The sequence below is a fragment of the Physeter macrocephalus genome, chromosome 13, assembly GCF_002837175.3.
Source record: "Physeter macrocephalus isolate SW-GA chromosome 13, ASM283717v5, whole genome shotgun sequence".
NCBI classification, from domain to species: domain Eukaryota; kingdom Metazoa; phylum Chordata; class Mammalia; order Artiodactyla; family Physeteridae; genus Physeter; species Physeter macrocephalus.
This window is the reverse complement of record NC_041226.1, coordinates 24,622,317-24,645,787: the sequence shown is the minus strand read 5'-3', so window position 1 is coordinate 24,645,787 and position 23,471 is coordinate 24,622,317. Positions and strand designations below refer to the sequence as shown.

Sequence of the window (23,471 nt, the reverse complement as noted above, 5' to 3'; positions counted from 1 at the left end):
AATTAAAACTGCCAAAGTTGGGCTTCCCTGGTGGCACAGTGGTTGAGAATCTGCCTGCCAGTGCAGGGGACATGGGTTCAAGCCCTGGTCCAGGAAGATCCCATATGCCGCGGAGCAACTAAGCCCGTGCGCCACAACTACTGAGCCTGCACTCTAGAGACCGCGAGCCACAACTACTGAGCCCGTGTGCCACAACTACTGAGCCTGCGCTCTAGAGCCCACGAGCCACAACTACTGAAGCCCGTGTGCCTAGAGCCCGTGCTCCGTGACAAGAGAAGCCACCGTAGTGAGAAGCCCGCGCGCCGCAACAAAGTGTAACCCCCGGTCGCCGCAACTGGAGAAAGCCCGCACGCAGCAACAAAGACCCAATGCAGCCAAAAATAATTTTTTTTAAATTATGAATAAAGTAACAAAAACTGTAGTTTAAAAACAAAAAGAAAGAAAATGAGAAGTATTTTGAATGGTAAATAATATACATACTCCGTTGCATCTCATTTCTTCGTTTTTCACTTGGTACTATCAAGGTATATGCACCCATGCTAGAATGAAGAGAAAAAAAATCGATTATCATGAGAAATTATTCATGCATATAAAGCACCATACATTCTTTCTGATAATATACTGTATTTATGATCATCACCATCCAATAGACACTAGGAAAGATAATATTCCTCTTAAGACCCAAGTGTGTTCTCCAGGAGCTTACAATCTATCTGGTAAAGTAAAACAAGTGCACACGGCCACATATGGAAATATAAAGCAGTTGATGAAGAATGACAGGTGACTTCTTCAGGGTCAGCTCTTGGTAAACTGTCTTTGTAGGGATCCACTGTGCCTCCAGGTGGCGCTCATGGGCACATCCCTCTGAGATGACTGGCATTCTCTTCCACGTCACCCACTACAGCAGTACAGGAAACACTCACATTTTTGGCTCCCACAAACTGTGCGTAGGGGCCATTTGCAATGCAAATGGACATCTGAGTGGCCAGATGGCCACAGTCTTGTGTTTTGAGGCTTTGACTTCTAGCCAGGGGTCCACTGGTGCCCTCATTCTCCTGGGGACACAGGTCGAGCATAATCAGGAGTTCAGAGAAGTGAGGAGTCACTTCAATTCTCTGGGGGGCGGGGAGGGGTGGGGTCCAGGGAAGACTTCATTTAAGCAAAAATATTCACCACTAAGGTGCAAGAAGTTGTTACAATATTGTCAGCTTTTGAGGGCAGAAACTGTGCTTGAGGGATCCATATATGCCCAGCCCCTGGCACAAAGTAGCTGCTTGTTGAATGTGGGCTGAATTGAAATGAAATGATGCCAGAGACCCAGTCCGTGAGTCTGTGCTGGGGGGTGGCTCTTTGTGATGATACATGTAGTCCCACAGAAGTATGAATACTTCACAGAGCAAAAATATAGCACAGCAAGACTGCAGCGTACATGTAGGTACAGTGTGAAGGGAAATGTTACGGATAAATACAATCAGCTTATAAATGTAGGTCTTTTTTAAAAAATCCCAGATACTCTTAGAAATCTTTGTCCAACACGGAACATACAATTTCAAAGGACAAATTAGCAAAGATTGAACAGTAGAGGCCAAAAGCGCTGATGAACAGAAGCCATTTCTTTCTTATCTCATTTTCCTAGCAGTAAGCCTTCAGCCGGCTTCAAACTGGGCTTTAATTTTCGAGTTGTACATGGGAGGTGTGCAACCACCTTTGCATGCAAACAGGGCTGCTGGATGCCCAATTACCTAACGTATATCAGCAGACGTTGCATGTGTAGCCTAGCATGCGTACAATGGGATGAATACAAAATTAGGAGGCTGCCGCTGGAAATTAATCCCCTGTCCATTGCATATTCTTTGTTCACCCTCAGAAAGATTTTTCACTCCTCAATTGTCCACACTTTATAGAAGCTTAGGAGCTGCAGTTCTGTGGGTAGTACCTGCAAACTTGAGTACGATGCAATAGTGAGCCATTCTTCAGAGCCTTAAAGATGAAACAAGATACTGGATTTAAATGCCAACCATGAAATGACTACAGAATCATCAATGTCCGTTAACATTGTGGTATGGAGCTTCTCACCATACCAGGGATTTGACTACACTGCAAATCAGTAGTTCTTAAACTTTAGCATGCATCAGAATCACTTGGAGGGCTTGTAAAATGTTGAGTTTCTGATTCAGTAGGTATGGGACGGGGGGCATCTATAACTTGCATTTTTAACAGTTCCCAGATGATACTCTTGATCTGGGGACCACACTTTGAGAACCAGTGCTGCAGATCAATCAAGCTGTCTTCAAACATTTGGACTAAAAGGGAATTGAAGGATTAATAAATCACTGATAAAAGACACAGACGTTAAATCATATGCCAAAGATCATGAGGTTAATTAAGCAATAGTGCTGAGACTCAAACCAAGCACTTTTGACTTAAGACCAGGTGGGCGTCTGGAGCTAAGTATTCAGCTCAATGTAGAAAACATAAAATATGACTGTCCTTAACTTCGGCCTCTTGATAGACTTCCAAACAAAGTAAATCTACTTAGCCAAGCACCCATTGTGGACTCGTTATGTTAGGGGCTTATGAGGCATGAGGGGAGATTAAAAAAAAACAGACACCAACCCCTTTAACAGAGCTTACACTTTAATTAGGAACAATTCATGAAACCACCAGAGCAGACCACAAGGATATTCAAACAAGCCTCCAAGTGGGATGATGGAAGTAGTCAGAGATGCAAGGTGGAGGGAAGTCAGTGAGACCCCAGAGGAGTAGAAAATTTCAGAGAAGAATAGCAAGTTGAGGCTTAAAGGATAGGATCTGAAGTGGCAAGAAGGGTTTCTGTGCTAGCACTTTGCTAAGAGAAGCTTCATAGAGAATTTTCCAAGTTCCATGAATCTCTCTTATGAAAATATCAGGAAAGTTTTGAAAAGAAAAAACAGTTTGTAAAAGATTTTATTCTGCAATATCTAATCTGATTAAGTTTAAGTGTGACAATATCACACTAGAATCTTTCGTCTTACGAATAGGACTGTGGTCAATCTATGGCCAACATGTGTAGCCGACAAGTACCCAGACAATACAGGGCCGTGAAAAAAGGGGGAGAATTATCTAGCCTTGAAATCAGAGGCTTTTAATCGAAAACATTTAAATATAACCCCAGGCTCAAGGACAGTGGTCCCAGTAATAAATGTTTTATGTTAGAGAATTCCTTAGTAACCTTCTTAGCAATATTTTATTGGCTGAAAATGTCAAATCTGAAATATAATATTCAGAAGAAAGCATTGCCAAATAATGGAGCCTCTATTCCTCTTCCTTCCTATAGGAAGAGAAGCTTAAGTCTAAGGATCGGCTTTTTATTTTTTAATATCCCGTGGCAGAGCATAATGCCTGGGTAGATACAAATATTCATCCCTTCTCTCTTAGCTTTTCCTTGACATGAATAACAAGTATAACTTATTCATGTTTTCAGCCAAGTAGTTTCCACCCACAGCAAGGGCCTCTGCTGTTTTAACCTCCATGTCATCCCTTTCAACAGCCTGACTCTCAAAGCTACTGATGGAGACGAGCCCAACCTACCTGTATTTAGTATTCTGGTCATTTCCTGATTAAGCAACATTCAAGCCACTGAAATAAATGTATATTTTTGAAAATGAGTTTCCTTAATTACCTCATTGAAATTTAATGAAATATCTCCATTTGTAAGATTATTTTCACCTTCTAACAGCACACATCCATGAGATATACTAAGGGAGAACGTATAAAGAACAGCGTAAGACAGAGGGAGAAGTGTTTTTCCATACCATATATTTCTTAAATATATATATTTAAGAAATCTCTTCCTTGTGAGGTCTCTCCTGAGCTACACAACTGCCTCTCTGTGCACATTCTTGTGCATTTTTATAAGGTCTCATCAATAAGCACTCTATGAAAAAAAATGGTATGTTGGAGTCATGAAAAATATCTTGGCTGTCTAAAAGTATTACATAAATATATCCTGGTGTGTACAAACTGCAGCAGATGTAATTTAAATTTCTAATTAGGAACAACACTGGTTTGAGTAAAAAAGAAATGTACTCAAGAGCAAACATTCAGAAAGAGATTAAGTGACAAACATAATTTCAAGCAGAATAGTAGACACATAAAGTCTACTGTCCTATAAAAAATTGGTTTGAGGTTTTCATAGTTCAAGAAAATCTTATCCTTGGGTGAAATTGAAACAAAGGAAAATTTCTGGTTAATCAAAGGCACTGGATAGAGATTTAGATTCTAGATATGTTTTTCTATATTGTTTTTTTTAATACAGTCTTCAACATAGGACTCTGAAGCTTACTGTTTTTAATCAACGTGAATCAAACCTTATGAAGCATTCAGGTTAGCAAAACTTCTTTTATAAACAGACCATATTCCTAAGAAAAAAAATACCAAGATCAGACTGAGTAAATCATCCTTGTCCCCTAAGCCCATCACACCAGCCCTGATCCTGCATTCCACATCTCTGGTGTGGAAAGACTAATGAATTCTCTTTGGTCTCAGAGCCTGCAGAGCCCCAGACATAGTCTGCACACCCAAGAGACTGATGTGAAGCTGGTTAGTTCTATAAGTCACAGCTTCTTCTGGAGGGTGGAATAGATGCCCAGAGGGCTAAAGAGACACCCAGAAGGAAAAGATAAACAAGAGACCACCAGGTCATCAGGGCCTATGTTCATAGGATACCTTTATGGAAAGTAGAAAGAGGTACACACACACACACACACATACACACACATCCATCCCACATCAGGGCCTATGTTCATAGGATACCTTTATGGAAAGTAGAAAGAGGTACACACACACACACACACACACACACACACACACACACACATACACACATCCATCCCAGGATCCTCACATAGGCCCATGGCTTAGTGAGAGGTGGTAAATTTATGCAAATTAGAAAAAAGTGCCCCTTCTGCCAGGTGGAGGTAACCCCACACTAAGGCAAATGATTTGGTATGTATTTCAGCTTCAAATTACTACCTTAGCCAGGCAAGTCTGTATAGTTACCAACTGGCACAATCATACAGGATAGACCTGAAAGATGTTGTGCTTCTTGACTTAAAACACATATACATGTAAATGATAAAAGCTATGAAAGAAGAAGCAAGAGGGCTTCCCTGGTGGTGCAGTGGTTAAGAATCTGCCTCCCAGTGCAGGGGACACGGGTTTGAGCCCTGGTCCAGGAAGATCCCACATGCCACAGAGCAACTAAGCCCGTGTGCCACAACTACTGAGCCTGCGCTCTAGAGCCCGAGAGCCACAACTACTGAGCCCGCGTGCCAAAACTAGTGAAGCCCCGGCGCCTAAAGCCCGTGCTCCGCAACAAGACAAGCCACCGCAAAGAGAAGCCTGTGCACTGCAATGAAGAGTAGCCCCTGCTCACCGCGACTAGAGAAAGCCCGTGCGCGGAAACGAAGACCCCACACAGCCAACAATAAATTAATTAAATAAATTAAAAATAAATAGTGTATGTGTGTCAATCGCAATCTCCCTAAAAAAATAAATAAAAATAAGTTCATCTATTAAAAAAAAAAACAGCAAGAAAGACACTCTAAAGATACAAAGAATATATATGAAATATAATATCGGAGAGACTCACCATCTTTATGAGGGCAAAAACCAGTGATGGAAGTAGAGATGGGGACCAATTGATAACTATACTTGCAAAATGTATTAAATTGCTTCCTCAGCAAAAGTAACTACAAGGACTTCATATTGTCAGAACATAGAGATGTCAGGTCTGGGATGTGATTTGAACCTACTTGCAAGCTAAAGTTAGCCTAATAGTTAGGCTGTTACTGTTTCATGGATGCTGGCAGAAGACATGGACTTTATTACTCATGGCATGGCATCAGCATATTTATGTCTGTCCTCTCTGGCTCCAAGTCAACGTGATGGATGCTGCACACACAGTGTGTTTGCATTGCAGCTGAGGAACACTGAATTGTGGAATCCACCATTTTTATAGCAGATAGTAAGCAAGCCTGGTCTTTGTTCTGGGGAGAATGTACCTCATCTCTCACGGTTCCCAGCTACACAACAACCCTAAGAAATAGTCCAGGTTAGAGTAGTCAGGTATGCAATCTTGGCATGCCCAGCAAGACATCTAGAGTGCAAGAGGCCCAAGGAGGACTATCTTTTCCAACAAGAGAATATTTAAGAATGGCTTAGTGATAAGAAAATTGGCATTTGCATAAAAACACTTATCAACTTGTTATACATTTTCTATTATTATTGTTCCTCTTATTATTATTATGATCATTAGGCTAAGCTCTGCATATGTCCACATGTCTTCAGCACTGCTGCTCAAGGACATCTATAACTTAAAGGAGAAAACTAGAAATGCAAGACATAAGGTATTTATATCTAAATATCTGCATAGAATATTTAAAAATGAAATTCATCCCGATTTTGAAATAAACATATGCTCACATAAGAAAATGCAGAAAATTATCTTTAAAACATTTAAAAGTCACTCATAACCCCACTCCTCAGAGATCTCAATTACAGTGTTATTTGGGTGAATTTCAGTTCAATCTATATTCTGTACATATTACACAGTTGCAATCATATATTAAGTCCAATTTTATATGCTGCTTTCACTTATAAGTGGTTTTCCCAATTATGCACATAACAAGCTTAATATGAAATGGCTACATAATATTTCACAACATCAATGCACCATTAATATACCCACTCACTTAACCATTTCAGTTGTTTCAATTGTTCACTATTATAAACAATCCTGCAGGATGTGCAAAGCATAAAACAAAGATTGCACAGAACATTATCCAGAAGAAAACCCTTAATAGTCCTCTAAAATCAATACTCTGAACAGGAATGTGGACTACATTTAAAATTTTCTTCCTTAGATATCCCATTTGCATTTCCAAAGTTCCAGTGATAGTTTGATCCTATGATTAAATTCTGCTATTATGCTTGACTCTCCTCAATTCCTAAACCAGAATAGATGCTGACCTACCTAACCATTCATTCTCACCACCTCCTTACTAGAAGCACTCCTATATTACTCAGGTTAACAACGTGCTCCATTAAGACTATAGTCCCCAACCTTCTTTATAGCCAAATATGACTGTGTGATTAAGTTTGGCAAATGTTTGTCACTTAATCTCTTTCTGAATGTTTGCTCTTGAGTACATTTCTTTTTTACTCAAACCAGTGTTGTTCCTAATTAGAAATTTAAATTACATCTGCTGCAGTTTGTACACACCAGGATATATTTATGTAATACTTTTAGACAGCCAAGATATTTTTCATGACTCCAACATACCATTTTTTTTCATAGAGTGCTTATTGATGAGACCTTATAAAAATGCACAAGAATGTGCACAGAGAGGCAGTTGTGTAGCTCAGGAGAGACCTCACAAGGAAGAGATTTCTTAAATATATATATTTAAGAAATCTCTTCCTTGTGAGGTCTCTCCTGAGCTACACAACTGCCTCTCTGTGCACATTCTTGTGCATTTTTATAAGGTCTCATCAATAAGCACTCTATGAAAAAAAATGGTATGTTGGAGTCATGAAAAATATCTTGGCTGTCTAAAAGTATTACATAAATATATCCTGGTGTGTACAAACTGCAGCAGATGTAATTTAAATTTCTAATTAGGAACAACACTGGTTTGAGTAAAAAAGAAATGTACTCAAGAGCAAACATTCAGAAAGAGATTAAGTGACAAACAGATAATTTCAAGCAGAATAGTAGACACATAAAGTCTACTGTCCTATAAAAAATTGGTTTGAGGTTTTCATAGTTCAAGAAAATCTTATCCTTGGGTGAAATTGAAACAAAGGAAAATTTCTGGTTAATCAAAGGCACTGGATAGAGATTTAGATTCTAGATATGTTTTTCTATATTGTTTTTTTTAATACAGTCTTCAACATAGGACTCTGGAGCTTACTGTTTTTATCCTACGTGAATCAAACCTTATGAAGCATTCAGGTTAGCAAAACTTCTTTTATAAACAGACCATATTCCTAAGAAAAAAAATACCAAGATCAGACTGAGTAAATCATCCTTGTCCCCTAAGCCCATCACACCAGCCCTGATCCTGCATTCCACATCTCTGGTGTGGAAAGACTAATGAATTCTCTTTGGTCTCAGAGCCTGCAGAGCCCCAGACATAGTCTGCACACCCAAGAGACTGATGTGAAGCTGGTTAGTTCTATAAGTCACAGCTTCTTCTGGAGGGTGGAATAGATGCCCAGAGGGCTAAAGAGACACCCAGAAGGAAAAGATAAACAAGAGACCACCAGGTCATCAGGGCCTATGTTCATAGGATACCTTTATGGAAAGTAGAAAGAGGTACACACACACACACACACACACACACACACATCCATCCCAGGATCCTCACATAGGCCCATGGCTTAGTGAGAGGTGGTAAATTTATGCAAATTAGAAAAAAGTGCCCCTTCTGCCAGGTGGAGGTAACCCCACACTAAGGCAAATGATTTGGTATGTATTTCAGCTTCAAATTACTACCTTAGCCAGGCAAGTCTGTATAGTTACCAACTGGCACAATCATACAGGATAGACCTGAAAGATGTTGTGCTTCTTGACTTAAAACACATATACATGTAAATGATAAAAGCTATGAAAGAAGAAGCAAGAGGGCTTCCCTGGTGGTGCAGTGGTTAAGAATCTGCCTCCCAGTGCAGGGGACACGGGTTTGAGCCCTGGTCCAGGAAGATCCCACATGCCACAGAGCAACTAAGCCCGTGTGCCACAACTACTGAGCCTGCGCTCTAGAGCCCGAGAGCCACAACTACTGAGCCCGCGTGCCAAAACTAGTGAAGCCCCGGCGCCTAAAGCCCGTGCTCCGCAACAAGACAAGCCACCGCAAAGAGAAGCCTGTGCACTGCAATGAAGAGTAGCCCCTGCTCACCGCGACTAGAGAAAGCCCGTGCGCGGAAACGAAGACCCCACACAGCCAACAATAAATTAATTAAATAAATTAAAAATAAATAGTGTATATGTGTCAATCGCAATCTCCCTAAAAAAATAAATAAAAATAAGTTCATCTATTAAAAAAAAACAGCAAGAAAGATTCACTCTAAAGATACAAAGAATATATATGAAATATAATATCGGAGAGACTCACCATCTTTATGAGGGCAAAAACCAGTGATGGAAGTAGAGATGGGGACCAATTGATAACTATACTTGCAAAATGTATTAAATTGCTTCCTCAGCAAAAGTAACTACAAGGACTTCATATTGTCAGAACATAGAGATGTCAGGTCTGGGATGTGATTTGAACCTACTTGCAAGCTAAAGTTAGCCTAATAGTTAGGCTGTTACTGTTTCATGGATACTGGCAGAAGACATGGACTTTATTACTCATGGCATGGCATCAGCATATTTATGTCTGTCCTCTCTGGCTCCAAGTCAACGTGATGGATGCTGCACACACAGTGTGTTTGCATTGCAGCTGAGGAACACTGAATTGTGGAATCCACCATTTTTATAGCAGATAGTAAGCAAGCCTGGTCTTTGTTCTGGGGAGAATGTACCTCATCTCTCACGGTTCCCAGCTACACAACAACCCTAAGAAATAGTCCAGGTTAGAGTAGTCAGGTATGCAATCTTGGCATGCCCAGCAAGACATCTAGAGTGCAAGAGGCCCAAGGAGGACTATCTTTTCCAACAAGAGAATATTTAAGAATGGCTTAGTGATAAGAAAATTGGCATTTGCATAAAAACACTTATCAACTTGTTATACATTTTCTATTATTATTGTTCCTCTTATTATTATTATGATCATTAGGCTAAGCTCTGCATATGTCCACATGTCTTCAGCACTGCTGCTCAAGGACATCTATAACTTAAAGGAGAAAACTAGAAATGCAAGACATAAGGTATTTATATCTAAATATCTGCATAGAATATTTAAAAATGAAATTCATCCCGATTTTGAAATAAACATATGCTCACATAAGAAAATGCAGAAAATTATCTTTAAAACATTTAAAAGTCACTCATAACCCCACTCCTCAGAGATCTCAATTACAGTGTTATTTGGGTGAATTTCAGTTCAATCTATATTCTGTACATATTACACAGTTGCAATCATATATTAAGTCCAATTTTATATGCTGCTTTCACTTATAAGTGGTTTTCCCAATTATGCACATAACAAGCTTAATATGAAATGGCTACATAATATTTCACAACATCAATGCACCATTAATATACCCACTCACTTAACCATTTCAGTTGTTTCAATTGTTCACTATTATAAACAATCCTGCAGGATGTGCAAAGCATAAAACAAAGATTGCACAGAACATTATCCAGAAGAAAACCCTTAATAGTCCTCTAAAATCAATACTCTGAACAGGAATGTGGACTACATTTAAAATTTTCTTCCTTAGATATCCCATTTGCATTTCCAAAGTTCCAGTGATAGTTTGATCCTATGATTAAATTCTGCTATTATGCTTGACTCTCCTCAATTCCTAAACCAGAATAGATGCTGACCTACCTAACCATTCATTCTCACCACCTCCTTACTAGAAGCACTCCTATATTACTCAGGTTAACAACGTGCTCCATTAAGACTATAGTCCCCAACCTTCTTTATAGCCAAATATGACTGTGTGATTAAGTTTGGCAAATTGAGATACAAGGGGAAGCCATTGAGAAGGATTTCTAGGAAAGCTCCATTAAATGAAGACAGACAGATGGACAGGAAAAGCTTTTTTGTTGCCCTCCCCCCTTCCTGGAAGGTTGAAGTGGAAGCTGGTGCTCAAGCAACCATCTTGGTCAGTGAGGCAACTTGAATATGTAAGACATGCATCAGAAACAGCAGAGCAGAAAGAAGCAATCTGTAAAACTACCACACTAGTGGTAATCTATTGCCAAACTGCCCTGCTTTGAACCGTAATTCTGTTACTTCCTAACTATAAATTTGAGCAAATTAGTTTTTCTATTCTTTCACCTGTAAAATGGGGATAACAAATATCTATCTCTTAGAGTACGAAGTGCTTAGAACAAGGCTAGGAAATAACAAATGTTCTATTATGATTGCCTATTATTTGTACTATATCAGCCCCAGACTACCTACCTTCAGACTTACTTTATAGGAGAGAAACAAAGCCATCTCTGCTTAAGACACCTATTTGGAGATATCTATTTTATTATAATAATTATATATAACATATTATGTATAAGACACTTATTATTATTGTCACCTTCTATTGGCAGTAGAAATTGAAGGGCATAATGGCTCTAAGTCTTTCTACTTGGATTAAAAGTCAAAAAGAACAACTTACACTTTAAAGATAAAGAGGTCCTTATATCAAACAGCTTGAAGTGTTTATTTCTAAGGATCTGAATTGCAGGGGACTTTTCCTTTCTATATTAGTTTTGTAATGTTTAGTTTTTTTGGGTTTTTGGGGGTTTTTGGCCATGCTGCATGGTTTGTGGGATCTTAGTTCCCTGACCAGGAATTGAACCTGGGCTACGGCAGTGAAAATGCTCAGTCCTAACCACTGGACCACCAGGGAATTCCCAATGTAATGTTTAGATTTTTATAACAAGCAGATATGACTTTACTTTTATAACCATGAAAAAATACTCCAAGGAGTATTAAATGAGAAAATATTTAAAATAAAGATTTCTTAAATCAGGGGTTCAGATTTTCTTATAGGACTAGGTAGCACAGGATTTCCGCTCTCACTGGTTCCCTAGCAAAACAAACAGTGGGCTATACCAGCCCTTGAGTTTTAATGATGGGAAATGTCTTCAGTTTTTCTACAGGACTTTAATAAATTGCCTTTTAAGTGTTCATGGTGGGGGGAGGGTGAATTACAAACATTACAGAACAAAGGAACCATCATTGGCTGATTCTCTGATATACAAGACCCTTCAAATGCAGTCTTCTCCCTTTGATGATTTTTTTCCTGTTAAGGTTTTGTTTCAGATTCAAATACATTCTGAATAGATGCAATTAATCTTAACAATAGTATAACCTTACAGCACTCTACTGACTTTGAAGTAAGTAACCTTACTGTGTAATTGAACTAAGTTTCTTTTTTCTCATTTCTGCTATGCTGCTAACGATTATTATAGGTAGTATGTGTTTTCAAGCTTTCATCATCCTGTTGATTTACTGTTTCACAGTTTCAGCTGTCAGACTTTTTGAGAAATGCCCACTCATTTTTGATATTGTATTTGAACAAAAATGACTGCTCCCCAAGACTTAGCAGAATTCAAATGCATACCACATTAAGGAGTGGAATCTAGTGCAGAAAAGTTGGAAATTCATCCTAAACAGGACCATAATTTCCCCCCTCCTGTATAAACAGGAAGGTGAATTTGACCTAATCAAACCAAAATGTCTTTTCTTTCCATCCACTCCAACAATCTCTTCTGCCATGCAAAGAACAATGCTTTGCTTTTCACATTGTAGGTGGTAACCCACTAATGGGCCATGAAATCAAGTTAATGGGTTTATTTTTAATGAATAAGAATAGAAAATGTCAAAGTCCATCACATATAGTAAGGGTGAGAACTGTTTTCTGACATTTTTTTCAGTTATATATAAACTCACATATGACCTAGACCCATACATGCATTGCTAACTTTAGGCTGTGGTCAGAAGTCTGAAAGATCTCTGGAAGGCAGTATGTGGTTTAGGTTGCTCAGAAACAGTGACAGTGAGAAAACTGTTCTAATGTGAGCCAACCAAGCTGTCATGAAGAAAAGCAGCAGAGAAAACAGAATCGCCACAGAACCTTTGCTCCGACAAACTACTTCTCTATCCAAATCATTTTAAAGCTGTAAATAAATGTCACGTTGCTGATTCTATAGTACCACTCTCTTTAGTCTATAGAAATTCTATTTTCTTGATGTGAAAATAGGACCACTGATAGGAAATTCACGAGCTGCACTGTCACTCCCTCCTCCAGCTCCATCATGTTCAGGATCCAGACTTTGGTAGATAGACTCAGGTTTGAGGGCTGGTTCTGTGACTAAAAAAGGCCATGAGACCTTAGGAAATCATATACTCTCTCAAGACTCAGTTTCTTCAACTATAATGGGGCAAAGTGTTTATTGTGAAGAGAAAAATGAATTATATGATGCGTGTAGCACAGGGTCTAGCACGTGATTATAAGTTCAAGACATAAAAGTTCAAGGTACTGATTGTTATTTTGGTTTTAGCCCCTCAGAGTACCCAGTTTAACTATTCTAGGTCATAACTAATTTCCTTTCTGCTACCACAGTACTGCAGTGCTTTGTCACATTTCTCAATTCTAAAAGCAGTCAAACAGAGGCTTCCACAGAGCACAAGACCTAAAAGCAGTCAAATAGGCAGAGCTCTACGGATTAGTTTGGTAGTAGAATCTGGTCATAGAGACACCTACCCAGCTCATTGAGTCATAAAATTATCATTGAGTTAAATACCGTCTGTTGTTTTACAAACTTGCTGAATGCTTAGGAGCCTTGCCTGGAGATTGAGTTAAATAGTTCCCTAATGAATAGCTATCTATATTCAGCCATCAGGAAGATTTCTCATTAGAATCAATCATAGATTTTTCTCTTCTTATGTACCATTATTTCAGAGCACTAAAAGGAACTCAGGCATTATTCAGTTCTCCATCTCCAAGGAGGGGTAATAGCCTGATGCTTTCATGCCATTTAACAACTACAGGCAAAAGCTTATTTTCTCACTGTCGTAAGAGGAGACAGAAGAGAAATCTGGGGCATTTGCAGTGAAGAAAAAATAGTGAAAGCAGTTCCTGTAGGCTCTCATAAGTTTGTAAAAACTTGCACTTCATTTAAGACTATTTTATGTGGCTAGTTCAGATTCAAATGAGCTGAGTCAAGAATGACTTAAGACGTTTTTGATGGTCTGTCTTGGGTATAAATTATACATCAGGATTAAGAGTATACTCAACAATGATTAAATAGTGATGTTTATAAAAATGGAACTAATGCTATAACTTAATGACTATGTTATCATCTATCCCATCTTATATCTCATCTTACATTTACGAAATGTTTAATACCAAAATAACACAGTGTTCTTTAAGAGAGAAAAATCAGGAATTGGCCATTAATAAGTGGGTTTACCAAGCCATTCTTTATTCTCTCTTCACTCTCCCTTGAGAGTTTGAGGATGAAGGGGAAGAAAATGTATCAGTTACCAGGGTTAATTTCTTCCCTGGAGCACAACAAACTGGGCAAAGTATTGAAGTTACAGGAAGGAAACTAGGGAATGTCCCCTGAGCCCCAAGGGACGAAATAAGGAAAAGGAGTGGGTTTCCCCAGGACATATAGCACTCTCAACAGCCATGGTGTCTAAGCTGCTGTTGTCAGGGGTATGGTGTATCTTAAAGGCTGTGTCAGTTTGGGTCCTCTGAGGAGTAGACATCAAGATGAGATTAGACAAGCAAGAGATTTACTGGGAGGAAGGCTTGTGGAGGATAAAAGGTAAGCAAGCAGCAGTAGGCAGGGAAAGCCTTAAGAACATGAGCAGGTCTGACACCTGTGAAGGGAGAGAGGGAGGACTGAGTAGGAAGAGCCTCAGACTGGTATACGGTTCTGAGAAAATCTTGGATAGGTCAGTGGGGAGTCTTCTGGCAAAAGTTGCCCCATAAAGGAGTCCCACCTGGAATGCTCAGACACTGGTGGGAAGAGTGCAGAATAAGTGTGCTCTCAGAGCAAAGGGTACAATGGATTCAAAAGGATGGCAACTAGAGCTGTCAGTTGACTATGCTCCCCACAGTAAAGTCTTTTGAAGATCTGAATAGCAAGCTTCCCTGGCTGCCATAGAGGCTATTGAAACTACCGTGGTATAATAAAGTTTAAGTATTCAATCATGGTCCCTGGTTCCTGGCTCAGAGCTCATTAAAATCCTCGGAATTCTAAGTGATAAGAATGTCAGGACTTCCCTGGTGGCGCAGTGGTTAAGAATCCACCTGCCAATGAAGGGGACATGGGTTTGATCCCTGGTTCGGGAAGATCCCACATGCCACGGAGCAACTACGCCCGTGAGCCACAACTACTGAAGGCCCCGCGCCTAGATCCCGCGCTCCACAACAAGAGAAGCCACCGCAATGAGGAGCCCACGCACCGCAACGAAGAGTAGCCCCCGCTCGCCACAACTAGAGAAAGCCCGCGTGCAGCAACGAAGACCCAACACAGCCAAAAAAAAAAGAATGTCAATTATATGCTAAAGAGATGATTCCTGGTGGGGGCCCTAGATAGCTTCGGGATGGGAGCTGTTTGCCTTAAAAAACAACCGTGTGATTAGAGGGTTAGAACTTTCAGGTCCACCTCTCCCCCAGCTCTGGGAAGGGGAGAGGGGCTGGAGATTGAGTTTAATCACCAAGGGCCAACAATTTAATCAATTATGCCTATGTGATGAAGCCTAAATAAAAATCCTCAAACAATGAGGTTTGGGGAGCTTCCAAATTAGTGAAGACATCCAGGTGCTAGGAGGGTGACCCACCCAGAAAGGGTATGGAAACTCTGTGCAACCCCCCTGCCCATATTTTCCATTTGGCTGTTCCAAGGCTGTATCCTTTATGAAACTGTAATTGTAAGTATAGTGGTTTCCATGAGTTCTGGGAGTCATTCTAGTGAATTATCAAACCTGGGCACGGGGGGAGGTCATGGGAACCCCCAGATTTGTAGTCAGAGATGTGGGTAGCCTGGGACCCCCCTTGTGGCTTACTCCTAAAGTGGGAGCAGGCTTGTGGGACTGAGCCCTTAACTTGTGGCATCTGCAGCAGCTGTGAGTAGAGTCAGAACTGAATTGAATTACAGATAATTGGTGTTGCAACAACATATTTGTCAGAAAAAAACAAAACAAAAACCAAAAAAACCCACAACTCCTAATTATCCTATAGATCACAGTTCAAACATCACCTCTTGGGAACACTTCCTGCTCCCAAGACTAGCTCAGGCCCTGGCTTTCCTTCACAGTGCATATAAAGAGTTACTCATGTAATTATCTGATAACTGTCTGCCCCATCAATTAGACTGTAAGCTACACAAGGGCTTGTCTTTTGTTGAGCAGATATTTTTTCCTGTATTTCTAATTAAATATCCAGAGCTAGAAACCCTCTCTTTTCATAGGGTTGTTGTGAAGATTCAAAGAGTTAACATGTGTATGGGGCTTCCCTGGTGGCACAGTGGTTAAGAATCCGCCTGCCAGTGCAGAGGACACGGGTTGGAGCCCTGGTCCGGGAAGATCCCACATGCCGCGGAGCGACTGAGCCCGTGCGCCACAACTACTGAGCCCACGTGCTGCAACTACTGAAGCCCGCGCGCCTAGAGCCCATGCTCCGCATCAAGAGAAGCCACCGCAATGAGAAGCCCGTGCACCACAACAAAGAGCAGCCCCCGCTCACCGCAACTAGAGAAAGCCCGCGCACAGCAACAAAGACCCAATGCAGCCAAAAATAAATAATAAATAAATAAATAATTTTTTTTAAAAAAAGAGTTAACATATGTAATGCACTTTAACAAACAAGTTAAATACATAAGTGCTTGCCGTTATTATTGCTAATCTTTAAGTCTCTACAGTTTTTGCTATAAAGTTGGCCACAAATACGTTAAGGTAAACTGAGTTTGTATACAAATTATGTTAAAGTTAACTGTATAGTGAAATTCCACATTATGGGTTCATTTTCAGAATATCTTTATATTTCCTTCAAACAGCATCAAGCTAAAGGACCACCTCTAGGTACGGTTATAGACAAGTATCTGAACAAAGTGAACCTTGCCTGTATTGCTATCATAGGCAAGAGCCTTTTGCCCAGAATTGGGTAAAATGAGGTTAAAATTCCCTTCCAGAAAAACCCATGCCTTAGTCTTATATTTATCTAGAGTTTGGGGGAAGAGTAAAGGATTACTTTGGATTAGAAGTTTGTGTGAACATTTTTTCTCTTTAAATCTGTATAAATAGCTTACAATATTTAAGGACAAGATAAAATCATGAACTGAAAATAATTAGGAAATCCAATATTTATTAGTAAACACTTTACTTAAATCCAAATATAGTTAAGGGCTCAGCCTTGCCTTAGAGTCTATTAGAGGTCCTCAGGAATCAGTCTAACAACTTGCCTTAAAGTCTCCCTATATTTATTTATATGTAAGTCAGCGTTTTAAATCAGTGTGTTTTTACAAGGCATAAACACTTCAGGGCGACAGCACAGTACTTGGTCAATAAACATTTGTTAAATGAATTCAAGGCTATCAGCACCCAACATTTACTGGATACTTGCTTTCTTCCAGTCGTGAAATTGTTTTATGCATACACAGACACACACATACACAGACCCTGAGAGGTTGGTATTATCTCACTTCACCTAATGAGGACACTGAGACATAAATAAAGTAGTTGAAGTTCAGAGAGTAAGTAATGGCAGAATCAGAATTTGAACCCAAGTCGGCCTGGCATCAAAGTTCCTGCTCCTTTTCCCACTTTGAGGCTTCCCTAATGAATAAGTGGAAGGATGAACACAAAACAAGGTCAAAGTTCAACCCTTTATCATACAAATAAGCTCATATGGAAAGTGAACAAGTGAAGTTTCACTATTAAGCACTTAACTCTATCCTTCCTTTTTCTTAATTTTCTATCAGAAAATGCTTCTAATTTCTCTCCAAGAAAATAAATCAAATCTTAACGGCATTTTTTGGTCAATTTTACTGAGATGTTATTTGCCATTCAACAATTTTCCTTGGTTTCCTGCTTCCATGAAAGGAGACAAGCAAGAATAAACACTAGATATAAGTGACTAATGGAGATGTAAGAAGAATTCAGAGTGGTCCAAACAGGATCTTACTTGTTATATACCTAAAAGGAAATGTATCTTATAATGTTCTGCTTATTGCAACTGGTTCACATGAAAATAATGAGTTCTGTGAAACACAACTGAACTCACCCCATGTATCCTCTAATGGTCTACTGGCAAATTAGAAAGCACAAAATGTAGTGAGGTCTTCAGATACTGAGGCCTGGAAAATTAATTAGAAAACTGCCCCTTTCTGAGTAATTTAGTCCAGCAAGATTCTGGGGTAATTTACAATTAATTTACAAATAAGAAAACAGACAGATGCAACTGCTAATGTTTATGAGATGTTATGAGCTTGCAATTAAATGATTATGTCTAAGTAGATCTTTAAAATAGAAAAAAAGGCACATAGAGAGTATTTATCATCAACGTGAAACCATACATCCGTGACCTCTGTTACATCAAATGCTACAGCTTACAGAGATGTAGATTACTCAGAATTAAAGGACTTCCATTATGACCGGATATCCCCCCCTTCTTCTTTGGGCCGCACCGCTCGGCTTGCAGGATCTTAGTTCCCCACCAGGGATCAAACTTGAACCCGCCCTAGCAGTGAGCGCGCTGAGTCCTAACCTCTGGTCCGCTGGGGAATTCCGCTCGGCCCCGCCCCCCACCCACCCCCATTCTGAGTAGGAAAGAAATGCAGCAATCTCTAATTGAAATCACCCAGATCACCCACCCCACCTAAAGGCAACCCAAAGCTGAATAATATTAAAAAGCCTGGTACTTGTGAATTCTTTCAAAAGTTAAGGGATGAAAGAAAATCTGTTTATTGGGCATAAGGTTATATACTGTTCTTTAGAAACCAACGTTTGTCTTTCATGTAACTAGAAGTTGACGAAAAGGGGAAATTGAAAATGAAACCATCTGGAAAGTTCCAGTTCACAGAAGCAGCACTTCAAAAGCAGTAATGTCTTTACAAACCCTACTGTTGGATTAAAGCATCTCATTCCATTGGTGGGAAAGGGTCGCTGACACGTTACATAATAAATGTTTCCAGGATAGTAACTGTAGTCCCTGAACCAAAGACCAGGAATAAAGGCTACCTACCTGTTCCTGTGTAGAGCACTTATCAACACCCGCGGCAAGAAGCACTGCACCCACTCACTTCCTCTCCGGCTCAGTCCCCTGGTCCTAAGAGGCTACTTTATCCTGGAGTTTTGTTGGAATGCAGGCTCCTAGAGGCAGCATTTGCATTTCTACCCAATAACACATTCCCTCTTCACCCTTACCCTCCCAGCTGATGTGAAGATACGATTTAGGGCATCAGTTTTTTTTAAGATAGGAAGGGAAAAATATATTTTCATACTATTTAAGAGCATGAGTTCTGGAGATATCTGGAAAATTAGTAAGAAGCCTAGGCAGTTACTACACGCCCAGTAGTAGCCTAGTCCTGTAGCCAGTCACAAGAGTCAGGAAAGTAGTGTCCTCAAAAGGAACGGGGGCTCGGATATTCAGTAAGGATCCCGGACCTGCACACACAATTTACAAGGTAATCCATGGATGCTATTGTTTAGACAAATGAGCCTTCATTTTCTTAGAGACCCTGTAATGGGGCCCCTGTGGTTCAAACTTCAGTGATCTGAGAAGAACCTGGGGGCCTGTTTGGGGTCTGGGCTTCCGCCCCGCAGGACAGGTGATTAAATACTTACAACCTCTGGCCCGCGTGCTCCCGGCTCTCCCGCGAAGGGCTCTCGGGAGCCTCCTGCAAACCCCGCCTGGGGCCCTGCGGCGGGCCCAGCTCCCTGCCCCACGCAGGGGGGTCCCGGGCCGGGCGGGAGGCGGCGGGGGCTCCGAACCCGGAGCCCTGCACCCCACTGCGGGTGTACATGGTCCAGAACCCTCGTGGCCCGGGCCGCCGCCGCTGCGGGGAAGATGAGGGGACGCTTCGCGGGTCTCGAGATGCGCTTCGGAAGAGCGGAAGCGGCCGTTTTGGCAGCTGAGTTTCGATTCTCGCTACCAGCCGCGGGCTGCCCCGCCCCCCAGAACTTCCCCGACCTTGCTCCTCCCTGGCTCCCTCTCACCTGATCGCAGGTGACAGCGCCGGCCGCGCCGCCCCGCCTGGGATGTTGAATGGAGCGCGCCTGTCCAGCTACAGGTGAGTTGGCTTAAGGTCTCACAACCACCTTAAAGGGTGATAAAGTTATCTATGATCAATCACGGAGACCTCATGCAAGCAGAGAGTAGGGAGTAGCCACTCGGTAACTGAAATCCTGAAAGACACTTAGGACTATTTAACAGGTCACCCTAATTTGAGGTTCCTGCAGGATATTTGAGACTGTGAACAATATATTAACCTTCCGATTCCAGAGATTAGGTCAATAATTAAAATTATCTAAACAAAATTTGGCCTTTTATCAGTTTTGACTGCTGTTTGGTTTTTGCCCAGCACTTTCTTTTTTAATTTTTTTTAAAAATTTTATTTATTTATTATTATTATCATTTTTTTGGCTGCCGTTGGGTCTTTGCTGCTGCGCGCGGGCTTTCTCTAGTTGCAGCAAGCAGGGGCTACCCTTTGTTGCGGTGCTCAGGCTTCTCATTGTGGTGGCTTCTCTTGCTGTGGAGCACGGGCTCTAGACGCGTGGGCTTCATTAGTTGCAGCACGCAGGCTCAGTAGTTGTGGCTCACGGGCTCTAGAGCACAGGCTCAGTAGTTGTGGCGCACGGGCTTAGTTGCTCGGTGTCATGTGGGATCTTCCCAGACCAGGGCTCGAACCCGTGTTCCCTGCATTGGCAGGCGGATTCTTAACCACTGTGCCACCAGGGAAGCCCCTGCCAAGTACTTTCAAGTTAAAGGAAATGGAAAGTGAAAGAAAAAGCAGAACTGGAGCAGCAAGCTGAGGGGAAGGCAGAGATGATTCTCTACGCAGCCCTGCTAAGTGATTGATCAGACGTTCAAGAAATTTTGATTAAATACCTACCTGCTCTGTGCAAGACATTGGGCAGTAATTCAACTATGGTATGGGAATAGTTTAAAATATGGATTTGCAAGATTCTATAGGTCGGGGGGTGAGTCTCCGCATCCAATTTTTTTTTTTTTTTTTTTTTTTTTTTTTTTTGTGGTATGCGGGCCTCCCTCTGTTGTGGCCTCTCCCGTTGCGGAGCACAGGCTCCGGACGCGCAGGCTCAGGGGCCATGGCTCACGGGCCCAGCCGCTCTGCGGCATGTGGGATCCTCCCGGACCGGGGCGCGAACCCGGTTCCCCTGCATCGGCAGGCGGACGCGCAACCACTGCGCCACCAGGGAAGCCCCCGCATCCAATTTTTTAATAGCTCCTGGATGACTCTGATGTGTGCTGCGATGATCACCACTGTCCTTTGTGTAGCAGGCTACACAAAGATAAAAGAAGGCTCTTCCCTCACCCAACCGCTATCTAGGAGACGTGTAAACAAACGTTAATGCCACCATGGGATAAGCGAAATAACAAGATGTGTAAGGCTATTGGATGTTCAGGGAAAGTAGGGATTGGCCCTCCGAATAATTCAAAGAACAGGGACATTTGAGAATGAGCCACAAAAGTCAAGGAGTTCACCAAGAAGGAGGCACAATGCTGGAGGCTTTTGGCTTACACTGACAAGGTGTGTACCTACTCCAGGTGGGGCAGGATGGCTGGAACACCCCAGTCTGTAGTCATCAAACCACTTAGGAGTTCGATTGTTTTGCTTATATTACTGGTGCTTAGAAAATAAAGACAAACACATGTTTGATAGCTAATGAAAGATTTACATGAATGGTGGGCAGTGTGTGGAGTAGGACAGGAGAGGAGAAGATAAAGGCAAGGGACTTGTTAGGGAAGGAAGTCAGGGTTTCTATGCCACCTGCAGTGTTAGAGGTCTGTAAAGTAGACCACGGGTTCTCAAATGTCAGAGCGTATCAGAACCACCTGGGGGGTGTATTGAAACAGACTTCTGGACCCTAACCCTTGTGTTTCTGATTCAGTAGGTCCGGGGTGGGACCCTGTGGGGTATTGTGAGGAGTAAAGGGTTAATCTACATCAGTTGTTCTCAAATGGAGTTGACTTTGCCTCCAGCAGATATTTGGCAACGCCTGGAGATCATTTTTATTGTGAAGCCTGGAAACGGGTGGAAGTGGGGCTATTGGCATCTAGTGGAGGCCAGGGATAATGCTAAACACCTTACAGTGCACAGGACAGCCCCCCACACAGAGAATCATCCTGCCCCAAACGTCAGTAGATCAGGTTAAAAAATCCTGACCTACACAATATGTCTAGTTGGGAACCCCAGTAATTTAATGGTTGCTGTTTTTATGGTGACTTTAAGGTTTTAGCTTTGTAAAGTGGGTAGGTGGCACAACCATTCATCATGAATCAGAAGGAAGATGAGAGTTTGAGAACAGTTGGGTTGGAGGTGACTTCAGGGTGAGAAATGCAAACAATGGATCTGGGTGGCCTTTCTGGAGGTGATCTTCAAAATCTCTTCTGCTGGGAAAACACCACAGAAACTTTTTTTTTCAGAAGAGAAAGTAGTTGTTTTGGTGGTTGGATTAAATTCAAATTTTGAGTAAGGGAAAGCCCATTAGGGGAAAACCAGTTCTGTTAAAGGAGCTGGTAATAGTAATACTGACTTCAGGAATGCATTTAGTTGACCATATTTATTTTACAACACAACCATGTAACACACCCACGTTTCAAACATGAGATAGAAACAGAAGATAATGGGCAAAATCTAAATTGCTTATTCTGTTCACTTCTCGCTTTGCTACATTCTCAAAGTGTTTTTTAAAATGTGAATATGTTTTCTAAAATGTGAATTGCAATAGACATCTAAAAGCTTCTTCAGGGTGCTCAAGAGTAAGTCATCCATGATACTATACATAGAGAATCCTAATGGTGCTACCAGAAAACTACGTGTGAAAATGACTATACTACCCAAAGCAACCTACAGATTCAATGCAATCCCTATCAAACTACCACTGGCATTTTTCACAGAACTAGAACAAAAAATTGCACAATTTGTATGGAAACACAAAAGACCCCGAATAGCCAAAACAATCTTGAGAAAAAAAACGGAGCTGGAGGAATCAGCCTACTGGACTTCAAACTATACTACAAATCTACAGTAATCAAGACAGTATGGTACTGGCACAAAAGCAGAAATATAGATCAATGGAAAAGGATAGAAAGCCCAGAAATAAACCCATGCACATATGGTCACCTTATTTTTGATAAAGGAGGCAAGAATATACAATGGAGAAAAGACAGTCTCTTCAATAAGTGGTGCTGGGAAAACTGGACAGCTACGTGTAAAATAATGAAATTAAAACATCGCCTAACACCATACACAAAAATAAACTCAAAGTGGATTAAAGACCTAAATGTGAGAACAGACACTATAAAACTCTTAGAGGAAAACATAGGCAGAACAATCTATGACCTAAATCACAGCAAGATCCTTTTTGACCCACCTCCTAGAGAAATAGAAATAGAAATAAACAAATGGGACCTAATGAAACTTAAAAGCTTTTGTACAGCAAAGGAAACCATAAACAAGACAAAAAGACAACCCTCAGAATGGGAGAAAATATTTGCAAATGGAGCAACTGACAAAGGATTAATCTCCAAAATATACAAGTAGCTCATGCAGCTCA

The 23,471-nt window shown here is 41.0% G+C and overlaps 1 protein-coding gene across 4 annotated transcripts in view; it reads right to left on the bottom strand.

Moving 5' to 3' along the window:
* The window catches only part of EPSTI1 (epithelial stromal interaction 1), a 109,828-nt gene extending 90,020 nt beyond the window's left edge, over positions 1 to 19,808 (bottom strand). For 3 of the 4 annotated variants that reach the window (XM_024125983.3, XM_024125982.2, XM_028497297.2), the window contains exons 1-2: positions 19,518 to 19,808; positions 481 to 539 (exon numbers count right to left, since the gene is read on the bottom strand). In XM_024125983.3, coding sequence (XP_023981751.1) covers positions 481 to 539; positions 19,518 to 19,696 — 238 coding nt within the window. In that variant the 5' untranslated portion in view covers positions 19,697 to 19,808. Of the gene's footprint in view, positions 1 to 480; positions 540 to 18,915; positions 18,953 to 19,517 lie in introns of those variants that run through there. The other variant, XM_028497298.2, reaches the window with a different exon arrangement.
* Between the last annotated feature and the right edge of the window lie 3,663 nt (positions 19,809 to 23,471).